Source organism: Gadus morhua, chromosome 22 (assembly GCF_902167405.1).
Source record: "Gadus morhua chromosome 22, gadMor3.0, whole genome shotgun sequence".
Classification (NCBI taxonomy): Eukaryota; Metazoa; Chordata; class Actinopteri; order Gadiformes; family Gadidae; genus Gadus; species Gadus morhua.
In genome coordinates, this window is record NC_044069.1 from 21,161,698 (window position 1) to 21,186,118 (window position 24,421).

At 47.2% G+C, this 24,421-nt stretch overlaps 2 protein-coding genes across 50 annotated transcripts in view; both read left to right on the plus strand.

Moving 5' to 3' along the window:
• The first annotated feature begins 1,921 nt into the window (after positions 1 to 1,921).
• fbxl2 (F-box and leucine-rich repeat protein 2) lies at positions 1,922 to 19,886 on the plus strand. The gene is made up of 14 exons (XM_030347179.1): positions 1,922 to 1,951; positions 6,596 to 6,657; positions 10,692 to 10,746; positions 11,551 to 11,625; positions 12,045 to 12,139; positions 13,705 to 13,869; positions 14,254 to 14,380; positions 14,693 to 14,767; positions 14,977 to 15,107; positions 15,489 to 15,549; positions 15,658 to 15,702; positions 15,843 to 15,899; positions 16,718 to 16,930; positions 17,618 to 19,886. Exons 1-14 carry the CDS (start codon positions 1,922 to 1,924, stop codon positions 17,723 to 17,725), a joined length of 1,299 nt encoding a protein of 432 aa, XP_030203039.1. The 3' UTR covers positions 17,726 to 19,886.
• A 126-nt stretch (positions 19,887 to 20,012) lies between these two features.
• Positions 20,013 to 24,421, plus strand: part of clasp2 (cytoplasmic linker associated protein 2) — a 67,284-nt gene continuing 62,875 nt past the window's right edge. For 23 of the 49 annotated variants that reach the window (XM_030346460.1, XM_030346461.1, XM_030346470.1 and 20 more), the window contains exon 1: positions 20,015 to 21,155. In XM_030346460.1, coding sequence (XP_030202320.1) covers positions 20,958 to 21,155 — 198 coding nt within the window. In that variant the 5' untranslated portion in view covers positions 20,015 to 20,957. Of the gene's footprint in view, positions 21,156 to 24,421 lie in introns of all 49 variants that reach the window. The other 26 variants (XM_030346467.1, XM_030346462.1, XM_030346476.1 and 23 more) reach the window with 3 other exon arrangements.

Below are 24,421 nucleotides of genomic sequence, written 5' to 3' on the forward strand. Positions count from 1 at the left end.
GCCTTCACATATGTGGAATGTGTCATGGTTTGTTGGTTGTGCTTTAAAGGAAGGAAATGTGAGACACAAACCTACAAGGAGCAAGTGTACAGGATATTAAATAAAACAACAGGATATTAATATGAAAGCAAAATAAGAACAAGATTCAATGAAATATGAAATTAAATATGAGGTTTAACATATTAGGTGTGTGTAGAGTGTAGGGAATCTCTTGTGACTGATCCGAGCTGTTGCAGTTTCAGCTGTTTCTTCTCTGAGATGTTGAATGATTCTCAGAGATGATCGCTTCAATATAGACAAGCAGGGGCTTTCCATTTCCTTGGTGACAGACCAGGTGGGTGAGGAGGACTGGCCTGGGGCAAAGCTGGGGCACCCCTTGAGCTCCACCGAGGCATGAGCTCGCACTCCCTTGGCTTGATGGACCGACCGAGCACTACATGAGCTCCGGAGAAACTCTGCCCAAAGGGCTGAATGTCTTTAGGGTGGTCCATGCTCTGTGCCCTATGCTGACGACATCAGCGTTTCACCCTTGAATCAATCAGTCTACTGATCATTCCTGCTTGTTCTCCGTCACCCAGATGAAAGGTGACGGCGAGACGGCGAGTGGTGAAGACAGTGGCTTAGAGGTGGAGGTCGTCAGAGGCCAAGCGATTCACATAAATCCCACCATCTTGGACAACATTTTTAAAGCAACTTTATTGCTAATATTTCAGGCAACAATGGGTTTACACCTGCATTATGAATCCAATAAAAACATGATTGGGTATACAACCTTTAGTTAAATAGACTACAACATGTAGCAAGGTTCTGAATATGATATGTGATGGCAAATTCAAAATTGCAAGCGAAGGCATTTTCTTTCTAAAATTATCCCTTCCATCACTTTGCAAAGAGTGATCGCATGCGTGTGTGTGTGTGTGTGTGTGTGTGTGTGTGTGTGTGTGTGTGTGTGTGTGTGTGTGTGTGTGTGTGTGTGTGTGTGTGTGTGTGTGTGTGTGTGTGTGTGTGTAAAATAAGGATAGATGACGCACCCCATCTAGTGGTAGACGTGACGAACGTTTCAATAGATTTGGACAATTTTAGTTTTACTTTTCATTTTGCCCCTTCAGAAAATAGTAGGCTATAGAATACTGCGCAATTCCAAATTACTGACCTAGCTACTACATTTTTCTTGAACTAATTAGTCGAAAATAACAAAGGCAGTAAAGGTAAGTGAAATATATACGTAAATAAGGTTGTCAGTCAATCTTAAGACCAAATGGCAGGTATACATTAGCAGCTATAACTATATTCATAAATTTGGTTGTCTGTTTAAAACATCGTTTGGTATTTTCCGGATCCCTCCACGACCCCACAATCAAAACAAATCGACCACGCGTGCTTTTCCCGCAGCAATGACGTCACGTAAGCCCGCCCCTTGATCTGCTCGAGCTGCAAGTTAACCGACCAAACAGACGGAAAACCAAAATGTCCCTCCTCGTTTACGTGCGCATAGTTTTATTAACATTGTGGTTTGGCAAGTGAATGTCTACGCTCGACTCTTTGTCAGTTTTTTTTAAGTAGACGTAAGATATCGAGGCCAGCCGAAGTGCGCTTTAGCAGCGACGGAGAGGCGGAAGTGAAGTCACTTGACGGGCCGTCCATGTTATTATTGTTATTTTGGTAGTTCTGGGATGAGACGGACTCGAGAGCCGTCGGGCTCCAAGACAACTGGTTCTTCGGGCCGCTATCCGCTAGCGCCGTCGTCGTCGTCGTCGCCGAGCCGGAGACAGGAGGCTCGCGGGCGGCTGGGGGAGAGCACCCAGCTCGAGCGCGGCTCCGACTCCCAGCGAGATTGGCGACCAAAACAAAACTGCGTTGGCCAAGCGGCGCTCGCCCCAGACTCGTGTGTGCGCGCTGACAGCGCCGCTGCGCCGCAGAGATGAACGGCATTACCAAGGGCAGATTTGAGGTACGATGAGAGGGATTTCGATCATCATTTTGTCTACAGGATATTTTTAATGTTGGCAAGGGGAGAGACGGCGAGTCTTTCTTGATATACTCTGTATGTGCGTATGTTTGTGTGTGCTTGTGTGTGTGTGTGTGTGTGTGTATTTGTGTGCGGACGTGGGTTATATTGTGTGTGCGCGCGTGTTTTTAGACTGTGCACTGGTCTAATTTTACATGCGTGAGGCTAGCCGAGGCTTTTGTTGGTCAAGGGTAATCCGAAATCCTGTTATTGTCCAGTCGCACCAGCTGACAGCTACAGCACGGGGCTTGGTGATTGCGGGACAAGAGGGTTGTGTGGCTGACGCCCAAGTCAGTCTGGTCACGGCTCGAGACTGGTACTGGACCCCGAGGTTACAGGGTTCCTCTGGGGTGGGCTGTGTTGGGGCGCAAGAGGGGGTGGGTGGGGCTGTAGGGGTTATCGTCGGCTATCGTCCAGTGACAATTAGATTAGCTGAACTAAGGATCCTTTTTATATATTAGACCTATGGAGTTTGGTTCATTTTGGTGTCATATCATACTGTATGGTTACACGTTAGGGGGTGGCCAATATTTTCATCTTGTCATTATACAAAAGCGACTATACACTTGTAATAATGGTCAATTTTATATTTATTTATTTGGGACGGACGAAAACTTGTTGCAGGTTTAACAGTTCAACCAGTAGCATCAACATGTGGCCACTCCCCCTAACATACAAGCTGAAACACATCTATGCTTTGCGCACTCAATATTTGCCAATAAAATCGTAAATGATCGAATCCCAAAGGGTCGTCTTGTCGTGTGCCACCACCATTTCACTCCAAAACACCTCCCATTGTGGAAGTAAGATGTATGCTTGGATAAGCCAGCTCATGGCGTCTTCAATAGTGATTTAATTTCTCTTGGACAGATGTTGCTTCTGGCAATTCCAGTATATCCACACTCATCAAAGCAGACCTACCCGCAATCAAAAAAATCCTGCAGTATAAACGCAGAAGTCACTCCTTGGCCTTATTTCTCGTCAAACCGCCATTTAGCCTTCAGAGTTGTTCAACCTGGATGTGCGTGTTTGCGCTGACTCAGACCTCAGTCACATTCCTCATGGTTTTTCAAGGACGGCACTTTCTCTCTCAGGTGTTCTCCAACCACTAGCAGCTTGTGAATAATAACACAACGTGTGTGTGTGTGTGTGTGTGTGTGTGTGTGTGTGTGTGTGTGTGTGTGTGTGTGTGTGTGTGTGTGTGTGTGTGTGTGTGTGTGTGTGTGTGTGTGTGTTGATTTGAGAGCGATCAGACACACCAATGGGGTTAAGTGGCTGTGTATCTTTCTGTATTGTGTAAATGTATTTCTATGTAATTGGTCTCTGACTGTGTTACGAGAGGAGGATGCTGGTGGTGGTGTTAGTGCTGGTGGTGGGGGTGTTAGTGGTGATGGTTGGAGTGTTAGTGGTGGTGTTGGTGGGGGTGGTGGGTGTGTTAGTGGTGGTGATGGTGTTAGTGGTGGTGGTGGGGATGTTAGTGGTGATGGTGGTGGTGTTAGTGGTGGTGGTGGTGCTGCCATATCAGTGGATTTCCCAAGAGGTCAGTAAGCCTCTTACAAAACAGGATGGAAACCAGCGTAAGGAGGCAAGCAACCTGCTGGGGGGGAAGACACAGACTTAGAGAGAGGGAGGGAGGGAGAGAGAGAGAGAGAGAGAGAGGGAGGGAGGGAAGGAGAGAGAGATAGACGCACAGAGATAAACAGACAGAAATGGGGGGGAGAGACATAGACTTGAACAGGCTGAGAGCGAGATGGGGCTGAGAGTCACCGACTTAGACAGACAGTGATAAAGGGAGAGGGGGGGGGGGGGGGGGGGGGGCAAAACAACGTGTTGGGAAGCAGAAGGAAGGTTTGGGTGTGACTAGACCCGACAGTGTTCAATAAGCCTTTTCATTAGGTCATTGTGGTAGTTCACATGCTCAGATGAAGATGTGGGTCGATATCATGTCACCTTAGATCACTATAACGGACTGAGAAATACAACACGTACAGCCATTATATAAGTATATATATAACCATTACATAAATACTCAATGATGTATAGGCTTGTAAATCCGATGCGTGGTTTAATGGGTGAGTCAGCCTCTCCAGGCCGTGTTGGGATGTCTTCCAGTTGGGTCAGTGATTCTGGAGGAAACCTCCCTGCTCTGGAATGCAGTACTGCCTGCACCCCCCCGACCCTGCTCACCACACACCACCCACCGGAGTCCCGGGGCGGGACTCTGATGCTATCAAGGGGGGACAAGGATAAACACGGTTTTTTCTGTCGTGAATTTACGATGTCGTTTGCGGTTCCCTGATACATTTAGGGGATTTTGCTGACGCTTTTATCCAAAGCAACTTGCAACCGTTCATTCGCACACCGGCGGTGGAGTCAACCACGCGGGGCGACAGCCAGCTCGTCAGGAGCAGTCCGGGTGAGGCATCTTGCTCAGGGACACCTCGACACTCTACTCTACTACTCTCTCGGATGAGCCGGGATCGAACTAGCAACCTCCTGGTTACCAGTCAACCCGCTCTGCCTCCTGAGCTACTGTCGACCCCGGCATGACATTTGGTCCATAAGAATATATTTAACAGCTGCTACGCTGGTGTAGCTTGATGAATAAAGCTAGAAACCTTTATTGGGCAACTCCACGGAAAAATTTATTTCTTTGTGTAACCGTGGGCTCCGAGCTTTCTAAATGTAATAACGATAACGACCAACGCCTTTTCTCTGTTTACCCATTCCTCGAATGGAAGGTAATTTGTGAAAATCCATCCCCACTAAATCAGTGTGTACTCATACCACATAAACAGCACACTACAGTCCTCTAAGAAATGACGAGGCTGGTATCCATCAACACCGATCTCATTAAAACACAAGCCCTTTGAGACTGGGTTTGTAATGAAGGACTGTCTCAGTAACGTTGCCTTGATGAGTTTTACCTCGGTTAATGAGTTGACTTGGGGAATGACGAATCATGCTGTTTACCGTCTCGTAGTCGTGTGTAGATTCACTGCTTGCAATTCGAATGAATTGCCAAAGGAATTGTCAAATGACATATTAATAAAATCATTGAAAAGGGAATCCACATTTTTATTAAAACGCTGTTATTATTAGTAGTTGTATTTATCTGATGGTAGTGATCGAAATACCAATCAGTGATCGATATGGTCAAATCTATATATCATCATGTCATGTCTCTTCCCTCAGGTAACTTGCTATTGACTTTTTATTCACTCTTTATTTTGATCTTTCAAGGTTGCTGTAATGATACTAATTCCCACCCCAGTGTTAATGTTGGCACAGTGCGAGGTCAGAGGTCAGCTGAGAAGCCACATGTTCCCTGAAGGGGATACGCGGCTGGCCCCTGGGTCCACGTCTGACCTTCTCCTGATAACCACCATGTCGGATGGGTCACGGTGTAGGTCAAGCGCTAACTCAGTACGATCAGTGGTGCCACGGCTCATTGGATGATGAACATTTGTACTTGTATCATCATCAACCCAAGGCCTTTTGCAACTTCATGTGAAAGTTTGAAGTGCATGTGAGGATCATGGGGAAAACCGCACGCATAACAACATGTTTCACTGCAGTAAACCGCAGTCACAGCTGGGTGACTCCGATGGGGCACACCGCCGCGTTGTCTACAGTTACCGTTTCCATTGCAGTTATTCCCAGTGATGGAGGGAGACTTTCCTGGGTTATAAACCCCCCCCTGCACCCCCTGCTCTCCTGGGCTGTCTTATCTAAGTCGTCTTCCTGCTCTCTCCCCCTCAGAGCGGAGGACACGATGCGCCCTCACCCGCCGTCTTCCCTGTTTCCTCTCCTTCTTTTGTTCACACAGTTCTGTCGTTCCTCGCCACTCCTCTCGCTCTTTATTACTCTGTTGCTAGGGGGATGTGTGTGTGTGTGTGTGTGTGTGCGTGTGTCTGTTTGTGTGTGTGTGTGTGTTCTCTTGTACGTGTGTGTGTTTGCGTATGCTTGTATGAATGTGTGTGTGTGTGTGTGTTTGCGTATGTTCGCGTGTGTGTGTGTGTGTGTTTGTGTGTGTGTGTGTGCGTGTGCGTATAGGGGGGTCACCTCATTAGAAAGTCAATATTCCTTGAGGAAACAAGTGTGTCATTTGTCTCTCAGGCCCCTGGTAAACGTGGGTGTGTGCCGCAATTGAAATTCACAGAATTCACAAGGTTCTGTTCTGTCTGTGATCTAGAGTGCTCCCCTTCAAGGAGAGAGAGAGAGAGAGAGAGAGAGAGAGAGAGAGAGAGAGAGAGAGAGAGAGAGAGAGAGAGAGAGAGAGAGAGAGAGAGAGAGAGAGAGAGAGAGAGAGAGAGAGAGAGAGAGAGAGAGAGAGAGAGAGAGAGAGAGAGAGAGAGAGAGAGAGAGAGAGAGAGACTTTGCGGATGGCTAGGAAACCAATGAATGAATAACTATTCTAGTAAGCTAGAGGTTGACGCAACCATAACTATAGAAGTAAATGGGAGCCTCTCTACCAAATGATGGTCACACACACAGTTCAGCAGTTACGCACAGGCAAGTATGCACACACACAAAGGCCCACAACATGTTAATGTTGTGTTGTGTGTGTTTGCTGATGTCTTGCAGGTGTTCTCTAACAGCGATGAAGCCCCCATCAATAAGAAGCTTCCTAAAGAGCTTCTGCTACGGTAAGGTCAATGTCAACAACACACACAGACACACCCACGCACACCCACCCCCCTCACACAATCACAAACACAAACACACAAAGATAAGGATGAAGAAAGTGCAACATTTGTACTTTTATTCAATGTTTGTACTGGATATGGACCATGTTTATAAATTAAGCTTCAGGTCACTGCTACTGATCACTCCAGCTAGCCGTGGGTGTGTGTGTGTGTGTGTGTGTGTGTGTGTGTGTGTGTGTGTGTGTGTGTGTGTGTGTGTGTGTGTGTGTGTGTGTGTGTGTGTGTGTGTGTGTGTGTGTGTGTGTGTGTGTGTGTGTTATATCACATGGCTGAAAGGAGAATCAGATAACTGTATGACCTACAGAGCAATTTTTTGTTCCACAGCAGCTGGGCTTGTTCAACAAACAACACACACGTTGGACTGCAAACAACAACGGCTGTATATTATGCATGCAGACATCCCTGGGATGCATAACAGCCAAGCAAAGTCTTCATATATGTGTGTGTGTGTGTGTGTGTTAGTGTGTGTGTGTGTGTGTGTGTGTTAGTGTGTGTGTGTGCTTAGTGGTTTGGGGGTTGCACATGTAACACTCTCACTAGACAAAGTATGCAGGCTATAAATAGACCGTCTCTGCTGGTGGGGAATTCTGCCGTCCTCCTCTTGCCTGCTGTTCCAGCTGTGCTCCACAAAAAATCCCACCAGTACACTCATTATCACCACCATCACCACACTTCTGCTGGGGAATTAGACCCCCACACACACACACACACACACACACACACACACACACACACACACACACACACACACACACACACACACACACACACACACACACACACACACACACACACACACACACACACACACATCTCACACACACACACACACACACATCCCACACACACACACACACACACATCTCACACACACACACACACACACATCTCACACACACACACACACACACACATCTCACACACAAACAAGGGCACCCCCTTGTTGTACGACATCAAATGACCCTGATGATCACATGACCCCCGGTCACATGTGTCATGTTGAGACACTTAAACAACACCAGCTGTGGTGAGCTCAGACCGGTTCCGAACTTTCTCTACACGTAACCCGGGTTGTACCGTGGCAGAGATCCCTGCTGGTGTCGAAGAGACAGGGACACACAAGACTGTGTGCAATCTGGTTGTTTTGAGGCAAATCTGTAAAAGGAAAATATTAGTACAGCAAAAAGATGTTAGGGTTAGCAACACCCCCGCTCCTATCATGGAGGATACAAGGATTCTTCTTCTTAGCCGGTTTAGGAGAGGAAGTGGGGATATTTGTTGTAGTGGCTAGGGTGCTTTCCTCTCAGACGAAAGGAACTGGGTTCAACTGCTGTGTGTGTGTGTGAGAAGCCCCACATGTTTCGGCCTTTCTCACCATACGTATGGACCTTTGTATGTTGTGGCTCAGCTTCATTGCATCATGAATCGCGGTACCTTTTTACTGCCAATGATCTCCATTAAAGGATGAGGGTGCAATCCTACATTGCACACTGATGCACTCGCTATCCTACTTTGGGCTGTTGTATTCCTTTATAATGTACTGTATTTAATTTGCCTGCAGTACACATTGCCGTTTAGACAGCTGCTTCAAGAGCAGTGCCCTGGGGAATTAAACGATGCAGAGTGTGTGTGTGTGTTTGTGTGTGTGTGCGTGTCTGGTTCGGCTTGTGTGCATGTGCGTCCCCGACTCTCTCGATGCAGTGTTTTGTCTGACAGCCTTGTCCTGGAAAAGCCCAAGCCACTTGCTGTCCCTCTCCCACAAAATTGCTGACTCAGAATACACTCCTCTCCACTCCTACCCAACCCTCACCGGCCATGTCTGAAAACGAGTCACCATGGCAACCTGCACCAGACCTGGCCGTGTCTTGTGTTTTTCAATGTTTTGGCAGGGCAGCCAGCGGCAGGTGAACGCTCTGACGACAAACGGAGGCTTGTTCCAAGTGAAAAACAAAATGACAAAAAACTAAAGTAGAGGCAGTCTTGGTCGTCAACAATGAAGGCAATCAAAAGCTATTTTATCGGGCGACGCCCTTCTCTCGATCGCTGTGTTCCGAAGCTGTCCTTCGACGATGCGGCTGAAAAGCTTGGATGTTGTTTGTGGATCGCAGGGTTGATGTGGCTCCCCCTTGATCTGTGTCGAGATGTCTGCTTGGTGAATGGTCACACAGCGCACACGCGCATGAAAGAAGAGGGCCAAGCAACCGCCATAGTTGTATAACTTCTCCTTCTCCTTCTCTCTCTCTCTCTCTCTCTCTCTCTCTCTCTCTCTCTCTCTCTCTCTCTCTCTCTCTCCATTAAACATAAATTGGTCTTACAGGACTCATCAGAATCCACTTAAGGGATTGGTATTCTGTGTGTTGAGGTGACTGGCGGCGGTGAAAGTCCTCGTCTCCCAGACGTGATTGTTCCCACCACTGTTTGTTTGTTTTGAAATTAATTGGACGGCCAATCGATGATCAACAGCCCAGTTCTTCCAGGGTTATCAGATACTGATCGACCGCATGCTAAATCCTCAGCTTCTCCAGCGACCCCAGTTAGATGTAGACTTTCACGCATCCTTTTTTTCATGTACATTTGCGCATATTCATAATTGTCATGTGTGGGTCGTGTCAATGTCGTTTGTGTGTGTGTGTGTCAACCTACTAAAGTATATTAGAGATTACTGACACATGTTCCAACATGCCCCTGGCCTGACAAACACACACACACACACGTCACACACGTCACACACACACACATACACACATACACACACACACGTCACACACACACACAGCCATTGTCCGTGGCCATAGGAAGATAACAATGGGCAGCTCCTTTTTTCCTTGGGATGAATGGAAATTCCCTGTTCAGGACCCTGGATGACCTGGCACCATGACAGTCCTCTGACCGACCCACATTCTGCCTTGTTTGTAATTCCCCTTCAAAAACCGTTCGTTTAGGCCGATGCCATCGTGCTCGCTTCCTTTCCCCGCATACGTTACTGCAGCAAGTGTCTGTGTGTGAGAGTGTGTGTGCTTCAGTCTGGTATGTGGTCGGGCCTGTGTGAATGCCAGAGATTATTCAGTGACAGATTAATGGAGTGAGCTGCCCCACTGTCCTGATCCAGCAGGCAGCCCTTTGTGGCTGCCCTGCCCACCGGCTCAGACACTGTCTCTGGGGCGGGGGGGGGGGGGGGGGGGGGGGGCATATGCAGTAGTGCAACACAGCAGGAGGGTCCTCTCCTTCTCTTTAAACAATGGGATTAAAAACACAGTTGCATGACATGCTCCTCATTCGGCAGACTCTTTCATCAAAAGTGACTAACAGTGAAAGGTTATGGATGCATGTCATTAATGACATGTATCACACTAGTGTATCATAATCTGCACCCTGTTTTTGTCAACCTGTTGTCATTTGATTCAGTCCCATTATTAAAACACTAAATACAGAATACAAGCAGACTACAGCGACAGGCAATGAAGCCCCGACCTCAGGGGGCTTGTCTCCATTCTCTCATGGATGTACGTCCTGGCACTTAATGTACGCAATTATTGTATACACTACTTAACATTGGGTAGCAGCTTATCCGAGCTATCTTTGTTGCATACAGGGAATGGGTTAACCTAGCGATTGTAAGTGCTTGGCACTTGGTTCTATGACCATCCGTACTGTTCCACCAGCGATATGTTGTTGTTTCACCTTCTTCTGACAAATGTACTTGTTGTAAGTTGTTTTGGATAAAAGCGTTGGCTAAATGCATATACGTGTCATTAGTGAGCTGGTAGGCATCTTGCCAAGGGATGGCTTCAGGTAGACATATTGGCTCACCCCTAAGACCACCCATTCCCCCATGAAGTGAAATTATTATCAGATGAAGTGGGCGACAGCGGGTTAGATTGCACCCGGCCCTTCCTCGGTCCTCAGTGCATTGAACAGCAACCTCATACCTCGTCTCTCACTGTCTGTCTCTCTGTCCCCACTCCTCCTTCTAGAATATTCTCCTACCTAGATGTGGTCACGCTCTGTAGGTGCGCCCAGGTGTCCAAGGTAAGCTCCACATTTCTGACCTCAGCCTCCATGTCATGACCCTGACCAAATGTCCCGACACGGGAGTCAGGGAAACCCAAACTCCCAGTTTAACTTTACTCTCCCCTCTGGATTCGGATGAAAAGTGTATGTGCCATCACGCACCCCTCAGGTCGTATATTTTGGAAGTGAGCCGCTTGGCCAAAGTCCACTGCAGCTGTTGGCCATTTAAGAATGATGAGCCACGCTTGGAGTCTGTGAATATTAACCAGGACTTTGAAAGTTACCCCCCTGACTGCAGAATCCCTGTGGTTTCTGCCTTTGGTAGCCCTGGTCCAATCAATGACATATGCACCGTTTATATACAGTATATACAGTATACACTCAACTATAAATGTACACACTACACATGTAGATATACATTACATATACCGTAGATATACACCAAGAAGTCTATATATATTCACTACATACACTATATATACACAATGGTGTATATATACAGCATGTTTACAGTATATATACAGTATATTCTATTCTAAAGCTGGGTAAAAGCAAGCAGCTGTGGAGCTCCTCCTGGAGAGCAACAGCAGTTCACAGCAGCCTCCTGGGGATGTGCAGTGTCTCCTGTACCTTTAAGTAATATACTGAGAACCGTGTCTGATTAATGGAGATGACAACATCAGCTCCTGCAGCATCTCCAGACAGGTTAAATGTGGGCACAGACATGTATTGCGTAAGTCCAACCATCAGTCTCTCTCTCACTCTCTCTTTCTCTCTTTCTCTCTCTTTGTCTGTCTTTCTCTCTCCCGTTCTCCCTGCAAGGCTTGGAATGTCCTGGCCCTGGATGGCAGCAACTGGCAGAAGATTGACCTATTCAACTTTCAGACGGACATTGAGGTACATTTTTTGGGTGTATCGGTATCATTTACATGCGATCATTCATTGTGTGTGTGTGTGTGTGTGTGTGTGTGTGTGTGTGTGTGTGTGTGTGTGTGTGTGTGTGTGTGTGTGTGTGTGTGTGTGTGTGTGTGTGTGCGTGCGTTCATTTCCGTGCAACTATGTATGGATCTGTGTGTTGAGTGAAGTTATCGAGCCTGCATACCCAGGAGCTTAGTACTGGGTCAGTAGACTTTGGTGCCGTCTGTGACGTCACGGCTGATCCTGCTCTGTCCCCAGAATAGTCCAGGTCATATTATTCTCTCACTCTGTTTCACACACTCTCTCTTTCTTTCTTTTACCCTCTCCCTCCCCCTGTCGCTCTCTCTCCCTCTCCCTCTCCCTGTCTCTCCCAATCCCTCTCCCCCTCTCTCTCTCAGGGCCGTGTGGTGGAGAACATCTCCAAGCGTTGCGGGGGCTTCCTGAGGCAGCTGAGTCTGAGAGGCTGTCTGAGTGTGGGGGACGCTTCCATGAAGTGAGGCCCCCCCGCCCTGCTGTCGCACACACTGACTTAATGACTGTAGACCCCTCCAGGGGGGCGCCGTACGGAGACATGCACTGTGATGCGACTTGTTGTAGACATCTCTGTCAGTACATACATGCACACTGTGCTTGTACAATTAAAAGAGCATGCTTAGCAGTCCCAAGGACGGGATTACAGTGCATTCAATTAGCCTGGTTTCCCGTTTCTGTCTGATGTGTCAAAGCTGATGTTTCCATTTCAAAGGGATATTTCCTACCAATCAATTTTAGACTAATTGGGTACAACGGTAAGACGATGAGTGTCGCTGCACCCCCCACACCATTCAGGATCATATTGACCTGTTTTGGGTTTGGCTGCCTGCCTCTGTCGGTTAGCTTCTCAAGGAATATGTTTAAAGTTCAGTTCAATCTGTGCCTGTTGTCAGGTTCCGAAAGAACTTGGGAGTAATTTGATTTAGCCACATTATAACAATTGTAAAAAAAAGAATAGAAAGACGGCTATGAAACCCTTTCCCTCCTGGTACTTTTGTCTCCTGTCTCTGTTTTTAATTAATTTTTAAAGGAGCCACATTTTGTTGTCTGTTTTCAAAGATTATTCATTGAGGATTAGGTTTTCACAGGAAAAACTATTCGTATCGAATCCAATCAAGAAAGTTTCAGTGAATGATCTAGAACAGCCTTTCTCAAACTTTTTTCAGCCAGGGCACCTTTCAAAAGTGCATAAAATCTCAAGGCACCCCAGTGTAAAATATGATTAAAAACGACACTGCATAGCCTAAACGTAAATGCAAATGTCCTGTTTATTTAGACAGGACAGTAATGAACAGAGCATAAACTTCTGTAAATATTGATAACAATAACAACTTCATAGCAACTTTATAGCACCTTTAAAAACACAGGTTTACAAAGCGCTTCACAAAACAATAAATCAGAGACACAAATGCCACAAAAACCATAAGAGGTGGACCGCCCAAGCTATACAGCAACACAGGCAATACAAGAACCCAACAAATTGAGCCCAGGAGAACTCAAATGAAGTGCAGAGATTAGAGGAATGTTTTTCCATCATAGTGCTTGTTTCCATCCGTGCCATACGCGCGCGCGCACACACACACACACACACACACACACACACACACACACACACACACACACACACACACACACACACACACACACTGTATTCAATGACATGTCTGTGGAAATTGAATGCCGTGTGTAATTTTGTTACACACGGCATTCTTTCTTACATATGTAAGAAAGAATGTATTTATGTATTCAATATATGTCATATATATATATATATATTTTTTAAATTAAATGTCAGAATACGTAATTTTTTGGCGGCACCCCTGACACAGTCACGGGGCACCCCAGGGTGCCGCGTGGGCACCCACTTTGAGAAAGGCTGATCTAGAACATCAAATCACGTTACTTTAAGGGATATTTTGTCGGTGAGATTCCACTAATTGGCTCCCCGGTGTTACTCCTTTCCTTCACTTCCCTCCGCATTCAACAAGTGCTAACGCGTTGCCCCACACGTCTCTGCCCACGCAGGACGTTCGCCCAGAACTGCAGGAACATCGAGGTGCTGAACCTGAACGGCTGCACCAAGATCACAGACAGCACCTGCCTGAGCCTCAGCAAGTTCTGCTCCAAGCTCAAGCACCTGGACCTCACCTCCTGCGTGTCGATCACCAACCACTCCCTGAAGGCCCTCAGGTAGCTTGTTCGCATGTTGAGTGGGTAGTCAAGGACCCCCCCCCCCCCCCCCCCCCCCCCCCCAAAGGGCCTCGCTGTGGCGCTTCAGGCTACACTCTCCAACATCCCCGCCCTCTGTATTAAGCCTAAGATGTCAGCTTGTGGCTTTTCCTTTCTCTCACTCTCCCCTTCCTTTCCTCTACTCTCCCTATTATATATATCCAGCGGCAATGATTAATAAAAAAATATATTGTCTGTAATGTCATGTAATTACACAATGTGTGTGTGTGTGTGTGTGTGTGTGTGTGTGTGTGTGTGTGTGTGTGTGTGTGTGTGTGTGTGTGTGTGTGTGTGTGTGTGTGTGTGTGTGTGTGTGCATTCCTGTGTGTGCGCGCATACGTATAGTGACGGCTGCAGAATGCTTGAGATGTTGAACCTGTCGTGGTGTGACCAGATGACCCGGGACGGCATCGAGGCCCTGGCCAGAGGCTGCAACGGCCTGCGTGCACTGTTCCTCAGAGGCTGCACACAGGTGCTGCACGTGCACACACACACACACACACACACACACACACACACACACACACACACACACACACACACACACACACACACACACACACACACACACACACACACACACACTATGTTGCTGTTTGGTTTTCAATCGTTTATTAAAAATAAACTCGTAATCAATATCATTGGCAGCACTACAAACACACACGTATATCAAACGTTGATAGGTGTCGTTGTTTTATTGTCATCCATTTAGGATGTGGCTGTGATAAGCACAGCTTCATTTAGTTTAGTATATTCATGAGTAACCGTGCACGACGCGTTTCAGTTGGACGACGGGGCCTTGAAGCACCTCCAGAAGCACTGCCCAGAGCTCACCACCATCAACATCCAGTCCTGCACGGTGAGACACACTGCTGTGGGCTGTGTGAGGGGGCGGGCGACAGAGGGGCTGAATGGGAGAGCGAGGAGTGACTCATGCTCTGAGCGAGTGAGGCTGAGAGGGTCTGTGATGTCGGGGTGGTGGTGGGGGGAGGTGTGTCTGACACACACAGCGTCTGAGGGCCGGCGTGCGGTAGTAACCTGGGTGCTCTGATGGGATGTTGTCCGCAGCAAATGACGGACGATGGCATGGTGAGCCTGTGCCGCGGCTGCCACAAGCTACAGATCCTCTGCATGTCTGGCTGCAGCAACATCACCGACGCCTCGCTCACCGCACTGGGCCTCAACTGTCCCCGGATCAAGTGAGGGCGGCACGCACACACACACGCATACTCAGAGATACGTCAAATGCACATTCAGGGACACACACACTCATTCTCACACACAGACACACACACACGCATGCACATTCAGAGACACAATCACGCACACAAACACAAACTCACGCACACACACGCGCATAGGGACACGCACATCCAGATACTTGAAGAGACACACACACAGATACACACACACGCACACCTGTTTCCCTGAACTACGTGTTGACATTGGCATGCTTAAAGTGAAACCCAACACCTTTGAAAGACAGTCAAATTTACCACCGCGCCAACATCACAGTAAATTCCCTAATGCCCTTTCACTGTGTGTGTGTGTTTCGTGTGTGTGTGTGTGTGTTTGGCCAGGATCCTGGAGGCTGCACGCTGCTCCCATGTGACTGACGCTGGGTTTACTGTATTAGCCAGGGCAAGTGTCTCCTCTTATTATATCTCTAGAGCCAGTATATTCCTCGGGAGTATTACTACCATAATAACTACATCTATTTTATGTTTTTTGCCCTTTTTTTATTTCCAGAATTGCCATGAGCTTGAAAAAATGGACTTGGAAGAATGTATTTTGGTAAGACAGTTATCAAGAAGTTTGAAATACATGCATACAAGCACTCTCTCTATTGTTTGCCGATGCATGTATTGGTCTGAATACGACACAAGCCATGTGACTGTGCATGAGTTTTTACAGGAGTCTTTTGTCCCCAACAGCTAACTGATAACACCCTGGTCCAGCTATCTATACACTGCCCTCGGCTGCAAGCGCTGGTAGGCCTCCCATACAGTCATACAGTGTGAATGTAATGCGTGTGTAAGGAACCAGCCGTGATGGGCAGTCCTGTTACTGGAACATAAAGTACAACGGGGGCCGTGATGCGGCCGAGGTCAGGCCCAGGTTTTACGACTACGGCCTAAATACCTTATTTTCCAATAACGGGAAAACCCAGAGCGGCTTATGCCCCAGTTATCAGCAACTATCGGTTTTAGTTCCTTACATCTATAACTAAATCAGATGAAATTAAATTGTTGTTCTGCGGCAACATGAGTATATTGTGATGCGTTGTCAAGGTGACATATGTTCGATAATGGTATTTGATTGTTGTTAATGTTAGATATGTAGCACCTTGATTAGAAATCTCTGAAAGGCTGTAAAAAGGTGTCCCACTATTTAATAATAATGCATACCCTGGGAACGTTTTTGACCTATCAATGATTAAAAAATGCTGTGGTAAATGACTAAAATCAAAGTTTGGGGTCCCCCAGACCACTCATCAATTAGCCTTTTAACACTAGCTAAACAATGTACCATTAGAATGCTGGAGTGATGGTTGCTGGAAATGGGCCTCTGTACACCGATCCAGACGTTCCATTCAAAATCAGCTGTTTCCAGCTAGAATAGTCATTTACCACATACACTGTATTTCTGATTAATTATTTTTTTCATTGAAACAAACAGTGCTTTTCTTTAAAAATGATGGATATTTCTAAGTGACCCCAAACTTTTTAATGGTAGTGTATAGACTGTGTCACAGTATAGCCGTCTCTGCCCGTCTCTTCACCCTGATGGTCTCCATGTCCCCACTCAGTCCCTGTCACACTGTGAGCTGATCACCGACGACGGCATCCGGGCGTTGAGCAGCAGTGCCTGCGGGCAGGAGCGCCTCACGGTGGTGGAGCTGGACAACTGCCCCCTGATCACGGACGTGACCCTGGAGCACCTGAAGAGCTGCCACCGCCTGGAGCGCATCGAGCTCTACGACTGCCAGCAGGTCACCCGGGCCGGCATCAAACGCATCCGGGTCAGTGAAACGTGGCCCCCGGAGGGAGGGGAAGGCCCCATCGGGCTGTTAGAAAACACAACAGTACAGGGTTGAATGGGATGTTGTAGGACTATTTGCAGAGAGTGTTCTGTGATGCGCTATTATTTTCCTTTGTTCTCTTCCCTTCTCTTCTTGTGTATCCTCTTCTCTCCTCATCTTCTTCCCTCCTCTCCTCTCTTTGTCTCATCTCCTCTCCCCTCCTCTCCTCTCCCCTCCTCTCCTCTCCTCTCCCCTCTAAACTTCTCTCAACTCCTCTCCCCTCCCCTCCCCTCCCCTCCCCTCCTCTCTTCTCTATACTCATCTCTTCTGCCCCACCTCTTTCCCCTCCTCATCTCCTCGTCTCCCAACCTCCCCATCTCCGCTCTGCATCTCTTCTAATTCTCTCCTCTCCTCCCCCTCTCTCCTCCCCCTCTCTCCTCTCCCCTCCTCCCCTCTCCTCATCCACCATACCGTTGATTATTCTGGAGACAATGAACCCACCATCAACCGTTCATCCTATTGCCTCCTTCACCCCACTAGTGGCTGTCTGTCTGTCTCCGACGCCTGTCTGTCTGTCTCTGACGCCTGTCTGTCTGTCTCTGACGCCTGTCTGTCTGTCTCTGACGCCTGTCTGTCTGTCTCTGACGCCTGTCTGTCTGTCTCTGACGCCTGTCTCCGGCTCCACAGGCCCACCTCCCCGAGATCAAGGTCCACGCCTACTTTGCCCCGGTGACGCCCCCCCCCTCGATGCACGGCGGGGGCCCGCGGCTCTGTCGCTGCTGCATCATCCTCTGACAGTGGAGGGCCAGAGGGGGGCACCTCTGTCTGCAGGTCCTGCTGCTCTGAACTAGTTGGGGGGTGGGGTGGGGTGGGGTATAGGGGATAAGGGGATAGCGATTTGGGATGGGGTGGGGTGGGGGGGGGGGGGGGGCTGGACCTAATCACCGCTCCTAATGATCAACTGATGATCAACACACCCAGACTGATAGCCCAGCAGTGAGTGATCTATCAACTCCCCCCCCCCCCCACCCCACCCCCCCGGCTCTCTCCCACTCATGCTAAGCCATAGATTCCATGGAGGATGAAGAAGAGTGTGCAGAGAGTGCTGATGGCTCTGGGTTACACTGCTGTGGTAAGGTGAGGTGGTGGTTAAGGTGGACAGATGTATGTTTATTTTCTCTCCATCCTTCCCACTTGGCCAGAACTGGATAAACAATTGACTTAAACCAGCCAGCCCACCCCACCAGCATCCTCCCAGTGCAACCCCCCCCCCCCCCTCCAACCCTAAGTAAGTAGGTGTCACCTGGACAAGAAGAGATGCAGATGCAGAATATCTCTCTCTACGGCTCCAGCAGTTATAGGGGCTTACAACTCGAAAAAACGAAAACAAAAAAAACTGAAGATTCATTCTCTGTGGAATATCATCATCATCTCAACCAACCAATGACACGGCAGCCCTGTCGAACATGGGGATATTTTGTGAGTGAGAGCCTTGTGGGAAGACAGGACCACCCCTCTGGGGTCGTGGTCTGTGCTGGTCCACCCAACATGGAGGGAACACCATGAAGAGCAGTATAGAAGGATCGTTTTGTGCTTTGGAGAATGTTCTCAGACATTTCACTTCTATTTGCACAGAGAATGTTTTGCAATGGCGGGAGCAAAAAAATTGATGTGATAATTACAATATCCGCTACTCACTGGAAACTGAAGAATAGAGGCCTATGACGTTTTAATTTGTATTTTCGGTTTTCCTGTGCTTCTTGTAATTGTCCATGCTTTTTTGTCGTGTGGGGTGGGGGGGGTGGGGGGGGTCCTCTCTTGAAAAGAAAAAAAAGAATAAGAACGTCAAGAGTTTCTATTTGACATGAAAGGACCGTGTGCCAGATCCTCAGCAGCAGAAGAAATGCAGTTGGCTGTGAGTGCTACCTCTCTCCAGGATGTGTGGCATAATGTTGCACCATAGGCCCTGATCCAAACTAGGCCGTTGCCCTGTCAGCTAAAGCTCCTTATAGTACCACCAGAGACCTGTTAACCTGTCTGTCAATCACACAGACCACACTAGCTTGATTTGTGCCCGCAACTTGGTCTCCGTTTACAACTTTAGACAAAGATTAGCAGCGCAACATAGCCAGCCAACAACCAACACATCTGTTCTGCTCATTTGGAGAAATAACTTGAATCCATGTCCAAATTCTTTAAAATGTACTTGTTGGACTCGTGACAAATCAATTCACATGAATTGAAAATAACCGGGGTAATGAACATGCCGAGTTCAAAAAAAGCTCTAAAAAGCTTTGTAAATGCTTTCATGTATCTGATGACTGTGGATAAGAAAGGACAGGTTTAGACAATCACTGAGAACCTTTGAGGGAAATTTGGTGTGGTTTCCTGTGACTTGGGATTGCTCTGCCCCCATTGGATTAGGTCGGATGCAGTGAATACTTTAGTATGACGCTTAACGTGAAGAAATTAATTTACAAATATTATTTGACCCAGAATATGTGAACAATGTGGTATAAACGCCCTAAATATAACAGTCAATTGTATTACCCATTCAATTCTACACAACACTGGTGTGAACTTGAACATGATTAGTCAGATGAAAATAACAATTGTCTTTTTCAATTGTGGTCATGTACCTGCCCTAGCATTTGTGTGACCTTTAAAGAGGATCTTGCTTCCGTTAAAAAAAAAAGGAATTTATGTCAAACAAGACACACACACTAGGTGGCAGCCAATATGGATTCCAATGGATGAGATGCACAGGAATACAGTGGAGAGGGAATGTGAGTAGAGGGATTATAATGTGTCGAGGCTCAAATGCTGACTGAGCGATTCGTCTGTATTGTATCCCCTCGCTCGGACAGCTGTTTTAACAGAGGTTTTATGTCGAAGAAATACGTGAGTAAATAAATGAAAATGAATAAATAAATAAAGGTATCTAATAGTAAATGTATTTCCACTCCAGTGTCATATTTGTTTGTCTGCGTGTGTGCTTGTGCGAGACTTCATTCTATTGAACACGAGATGGCACCCGAGAGCCATGTCATCCACAGACACACCCACATAAACACTGCGGATCACGGTTTAAGGACGCATAACACGGGTCTCCTTTGGTAAAGATATTTGATACGTGTTGCATTTGGGTGTCGTGCGGCCATAAAAGAGCACTAAATCAACGAAACACTCAAGTAAAACCCAACTGTCTGACATTTAAAATCAGGCATTATCTCAGGGTAGCTGTGCGGTGCGGCAAGACCCGATCGTCGCTCGTCGGCTCCTAGCGAATAACAGTCGAGCAACCGGCGGCGCGCAGACTTCCAGCGGGGGAAACCGACGAGAGCCTCATCACTCAGAACACCACTGATTAAGGCTACCTCCGAGCGGTGGGAGCTGGATCGCGTTCCGTTCTGGGAGTTTGCTGATAGTTTACTCCTGTGGGATTGGGATAATTCACCGCTTGACTTCTACGTTCCTTGGTTATGAAATACAAACGCGGAGCGAACTCAGGCCAGGCCGGGCCTGCGGAGGACTAGCTTAGCCCCGCTAGCCGCTCTGCCCAGCGCTCTAGTGTTGTGCTCACTGGGTCACTGTGCTAGCCAGCTAGTGTTGTCGCTAGCGCCAACCGATAAGATAAACTGGACTGCTAGCTTGTTTTGGTGTGGACCCTTGGAGAAGAAAGAGGAACGTATTGAAGTACATATCACTGAAGCCCTTTGCCTAACTTTCTGGAAGGAATACGCAACGAAATCGGATTTTAAAAGTTAAAGACTCGCTAGCTTACTTTGTTGGTGAGCTAGCTGCCAGTGATAAATCAAAGTTCTGCTTTGGGGGAACAGTTCTTGAACCGATTTTGCTTTTGACAGCGGACAGTTTGACTTGGATGTTGTCGGCCAGACAGGAATAAGTGTCGAACCTACCCCTTTGGAGCCGATTGTCCACACGTACACCAGCGAGTGTGCAGCCAGTCTTTCAGTCTACTGTTACGGCTGGGCGCTAGGGCTGCCCGCACGGCTCTCCTTGCCCAATGGAGGACCATGACAACATGGACTATTTTTACCAGCAGGTAGTTCAGAAGGACGTTTCCCGAAGGATACAGGTCGGCCAGGACCTTATCAACTACCTGAATGATCCCGAACGCTCACCGGACGTGGAGCAAGATAAACCCCGATTGGATAAGACCATAGACGAGCTAACGGGATGGGTGAACGCAAGCAATTTCAAGGTGAGCAAGTCATCGCATGTGACTACCGCAGTGTGCACTGCAGTAGTCCTTCCAGGGGTGTTCATGAATATTGTGTGTTACTTAAGATGATAACTAAGTAAGATGAGGTGGTGCCTGGTTTAAACTGCTTTTAAATATTGTCTTATAGCCCAAGGGTGTTGCTCCAAAAGTGATTAGGTTCATAATATACCAGACTCGATAAATCACCTCCAGGAACCTGTCATCGGCCACTGACGTTAGCCATCGTCTATTGTTTTTAAAGATTCAATTTGAATCAGATTGAAAGAGTGTACGCTTTAAATCCGCGTGATTTACTAAGCCTGAACAAACAATTATTTGGATATGAGATCGATGTTTTTATTACTGATATTTTATACAGCCTAGCGCACCTTTGAAACCTTTATATTTAGAAATGTTTGGTACACCCTGAACCTAATCTATAAATGCTGCCAGATTTCAGTCTCAATCCTGGGTCCCGTCTGATTGGGACTTATGTTGTTGTTATTTGGGCCCAGACGTCGCCGTGGTTGTGGCGGGCCGAGCATGTGGAGGGTGTTTTGAAGGGACCCATTGTCAAGCCCCTAAACTGGAGCGGTGGCTGGGGGAGGGTTTCTCGAAGACGCTCATTGTTTGGTCCGTTTCTTGTCCTCCTCCGTACACGTTCTATACTCATTCTCTTGTGTGAGAACACCCGTGTTTTTTTTGTTGACGTTAACATATCCCTCCTCCCTCCCAATTCAGTCTGCCGAGTTTTTTGCTCTATATTTGCAAAAAGAAAACGGGGAACGTGGCCCTTTTCGTTTCGTTAATCTGCACAACGTCTAACCTTTCTGATAGCCTCAGTTCGCCTTTTGGCCGAAACATTTAACAATCTTTTTAACTTGACCTGATGCAACATAAGACCTAACTCTACAACGAAGATTTGGAGATAAATCCTTAAATTGCGTTATTATTGTAAAGTAAGGGTGTAATTATAGACCCAAAATGTCTCCTCTTTCGTACTCTATGTACCTCAGTACAGTCAACCCCTCTGTGGTCTGCCTTAAGTTCATACTCTGCCTTTTTGATGTGCATTTAAGCAGCATCATTGATAGCAGGGTGGGCAAACAGGGAAGCAGTCTGTAACAGCTGAAGCTGCTGACACAGCAGTTGAGATGGAGTAAGAACGTCTGAATTCAGCTTGAGAGGTGGAGAGAGATGAGGCAAAAGGAATAGGAAGGAGAGCCAAACATGGATGGGATGGGGGGAGGGAGGGGTTAGATCCAGGCAGGTTAGTCAGTCTTGGATTTGCAGTATGTGCACATTCATTTCACTGTGATGATCAGCCCATTCCGTGATATTTCTTGATGTTGTGTAAGATTCCCTATGACCATAGTGCAGCTACATACACAGTCGCTAAGCCCTGGCCTTCCAGTCTGTGGTGACTTCACACACATTGGCATGGACCCCAACCTAGTGACGATGCAGTCAGTGCTGGAGTAGATCAGTGCTATGTCCCCATCCCCCTCCTATCTGTTTTCCTCTTCAATCGCTTCTTCCCTCAGTCTTTTATTAATTTGAACATCACATCTGTCTTTTTGGTATGAAAGGGGATACATTTCTCATTGCATCGGATTCCCCATGGACACCGACTTCCGTCACACGCCAAAGTACACGCACACACTCTCAGAGCCGACATTAATATTGCAGACTGCTGTTACTGCACTTTTAGGAGACCTTGGAGCCTCAGGGTCATCTGACTGGACGCTGACTAGACGGGTCAGGGCTGGGTCCAGCTGTGGGACTGCCAAGCCTTCTGCCTTAAGGGTTGTCGTTTAGTAGCTGCCAACCTTCCGTCGGACGGTGTCGTTTTTCGTGGATTACATCTCCAATCGCTTTTACTTTTCCCTTTTTTTAAGATGTCCACGTGATGTGCCCATTGCAAATAAATATTTAGTTGGTCAGCAGCAGATTTAGCATGAGCTAAGCAGGGATTTTAGACGGAGGTAGTCACAAAGTAGTTCTTTGCCCTGCCATAAATCCACCACACACCACATGTTGCCCTGTTCATTTTTCTACAGATGTTTTTGCTTAGTCGTTTCCCTGTCTTGCCTCCCTTATTTGGTTCGTTTAACATCGAGGGGTGTGTGTGTGTGTGTGTGTGTGTGTGTGTGTGTGCGTGTGCGTGAGCTCATGATATTTGGCGTCCCTGATCCTATATATGAAGGCGGACCCCAATGTCGGGCCATATAGCATAAGCTTATCCAAAAGCCAGAGCAATCCGTGTACATGCTATGCGCATTAGCAGACTAAGCCACTGTACACTGCGGTCTCCACAAAGTTCTCACAAAGCGCCATTCATCCTGCCCTGAAAACAACATCAACCAACCACCCAGAAAACCAACAAACAAACAAACAGGGTACCCAAGCTCAGTTTCACTCCTCTAGGCATGCCGCATCACAAGGTGGAGTGCAAGGGTGATTTGCTGGCATCAAACACGCATGGCAGTAATACATCAGTGCCAACCAACCATGATTTGTAGCCACGGTTTGACATTGACCGAGCCAGATCAACATCAAAGCACAGCAAGGACACTGCCGTGCTGCTGAATCACTGCGTGGGTGAGGCCGTGTGGTGCAGTCTAGATGTTTTATCATCCCATGTGTCTGTCCTTGTTTTGTCACATATCCTAGCAAATCAGTACCAACCAAGAGAATAGGTTCCCCACGGGGCCAAATAAAGAGCGCCTCTCAGTAGCATGTGGTGTTTTACTCTGTAGTGCTGGTGCATTGCATTGCATCATGTTTTTGGATCATAAAAGCATTGGAATGTCAGTTATTATGTTGGTAGTAAATGTATTTTTGGTCGCTGTTAAGTTATTAATCATTTCATTATGAGGAGGCATTGCTGTGTTTGAAACTGGCAAAGTGTTACTCGTGCAAACCGTGGCAAAACAAAGTTTTCATTCAATTATGTATTCTGTCGTAAAACTTCATGCTGGCCCAACGGTAGTTAACCATCACCAAAAGACAAAAAACAAAACAATTTGTAATGGTTGGTTCTAAGTCATTTGAGGCAGAACTGCCCTATTAATGGAGGTTTGGTCACACGGTCATGATGATTCAATGACCTTTGCCCACACAGGAACTAGGAGTCGTTGGTTATTGTAACATGGGTTGCATGGAAACCTTTCACACTAAAGTCACATTTTTTGTCCAACAATACTAGATTACTGGGTATCCGTGCTGCACCATTTACATGGGATAGATCCTTAGATAAAGGTTTT

What these genes read in the sequence shown, in the direction of transcription:
- fbxl2 (XM_030347179.1), top strand. Translation starts at nt 1,922, where the DNA reads ATGAACGGCATTACCAAGGGCAGATTTGAG. An exon ending in ACTTTCAGACGGACATTGAG is followed by an intron (nt 11,626 to 12,044) that starts GTACATTTTTTG and finishes TCTCTCTCTCAG; the next exon opens with GGCCGTGTGGTGGAGAACAT. An exon ending in CACTCCCTGAAGGCCCTCAG is followed by an intron (nt 13,870 to 14,253) that starts GTAGCTTGTTCG and finishes GCATACGTATAG; the next exon opens with TGACGGCTGCAGAATGCTTG.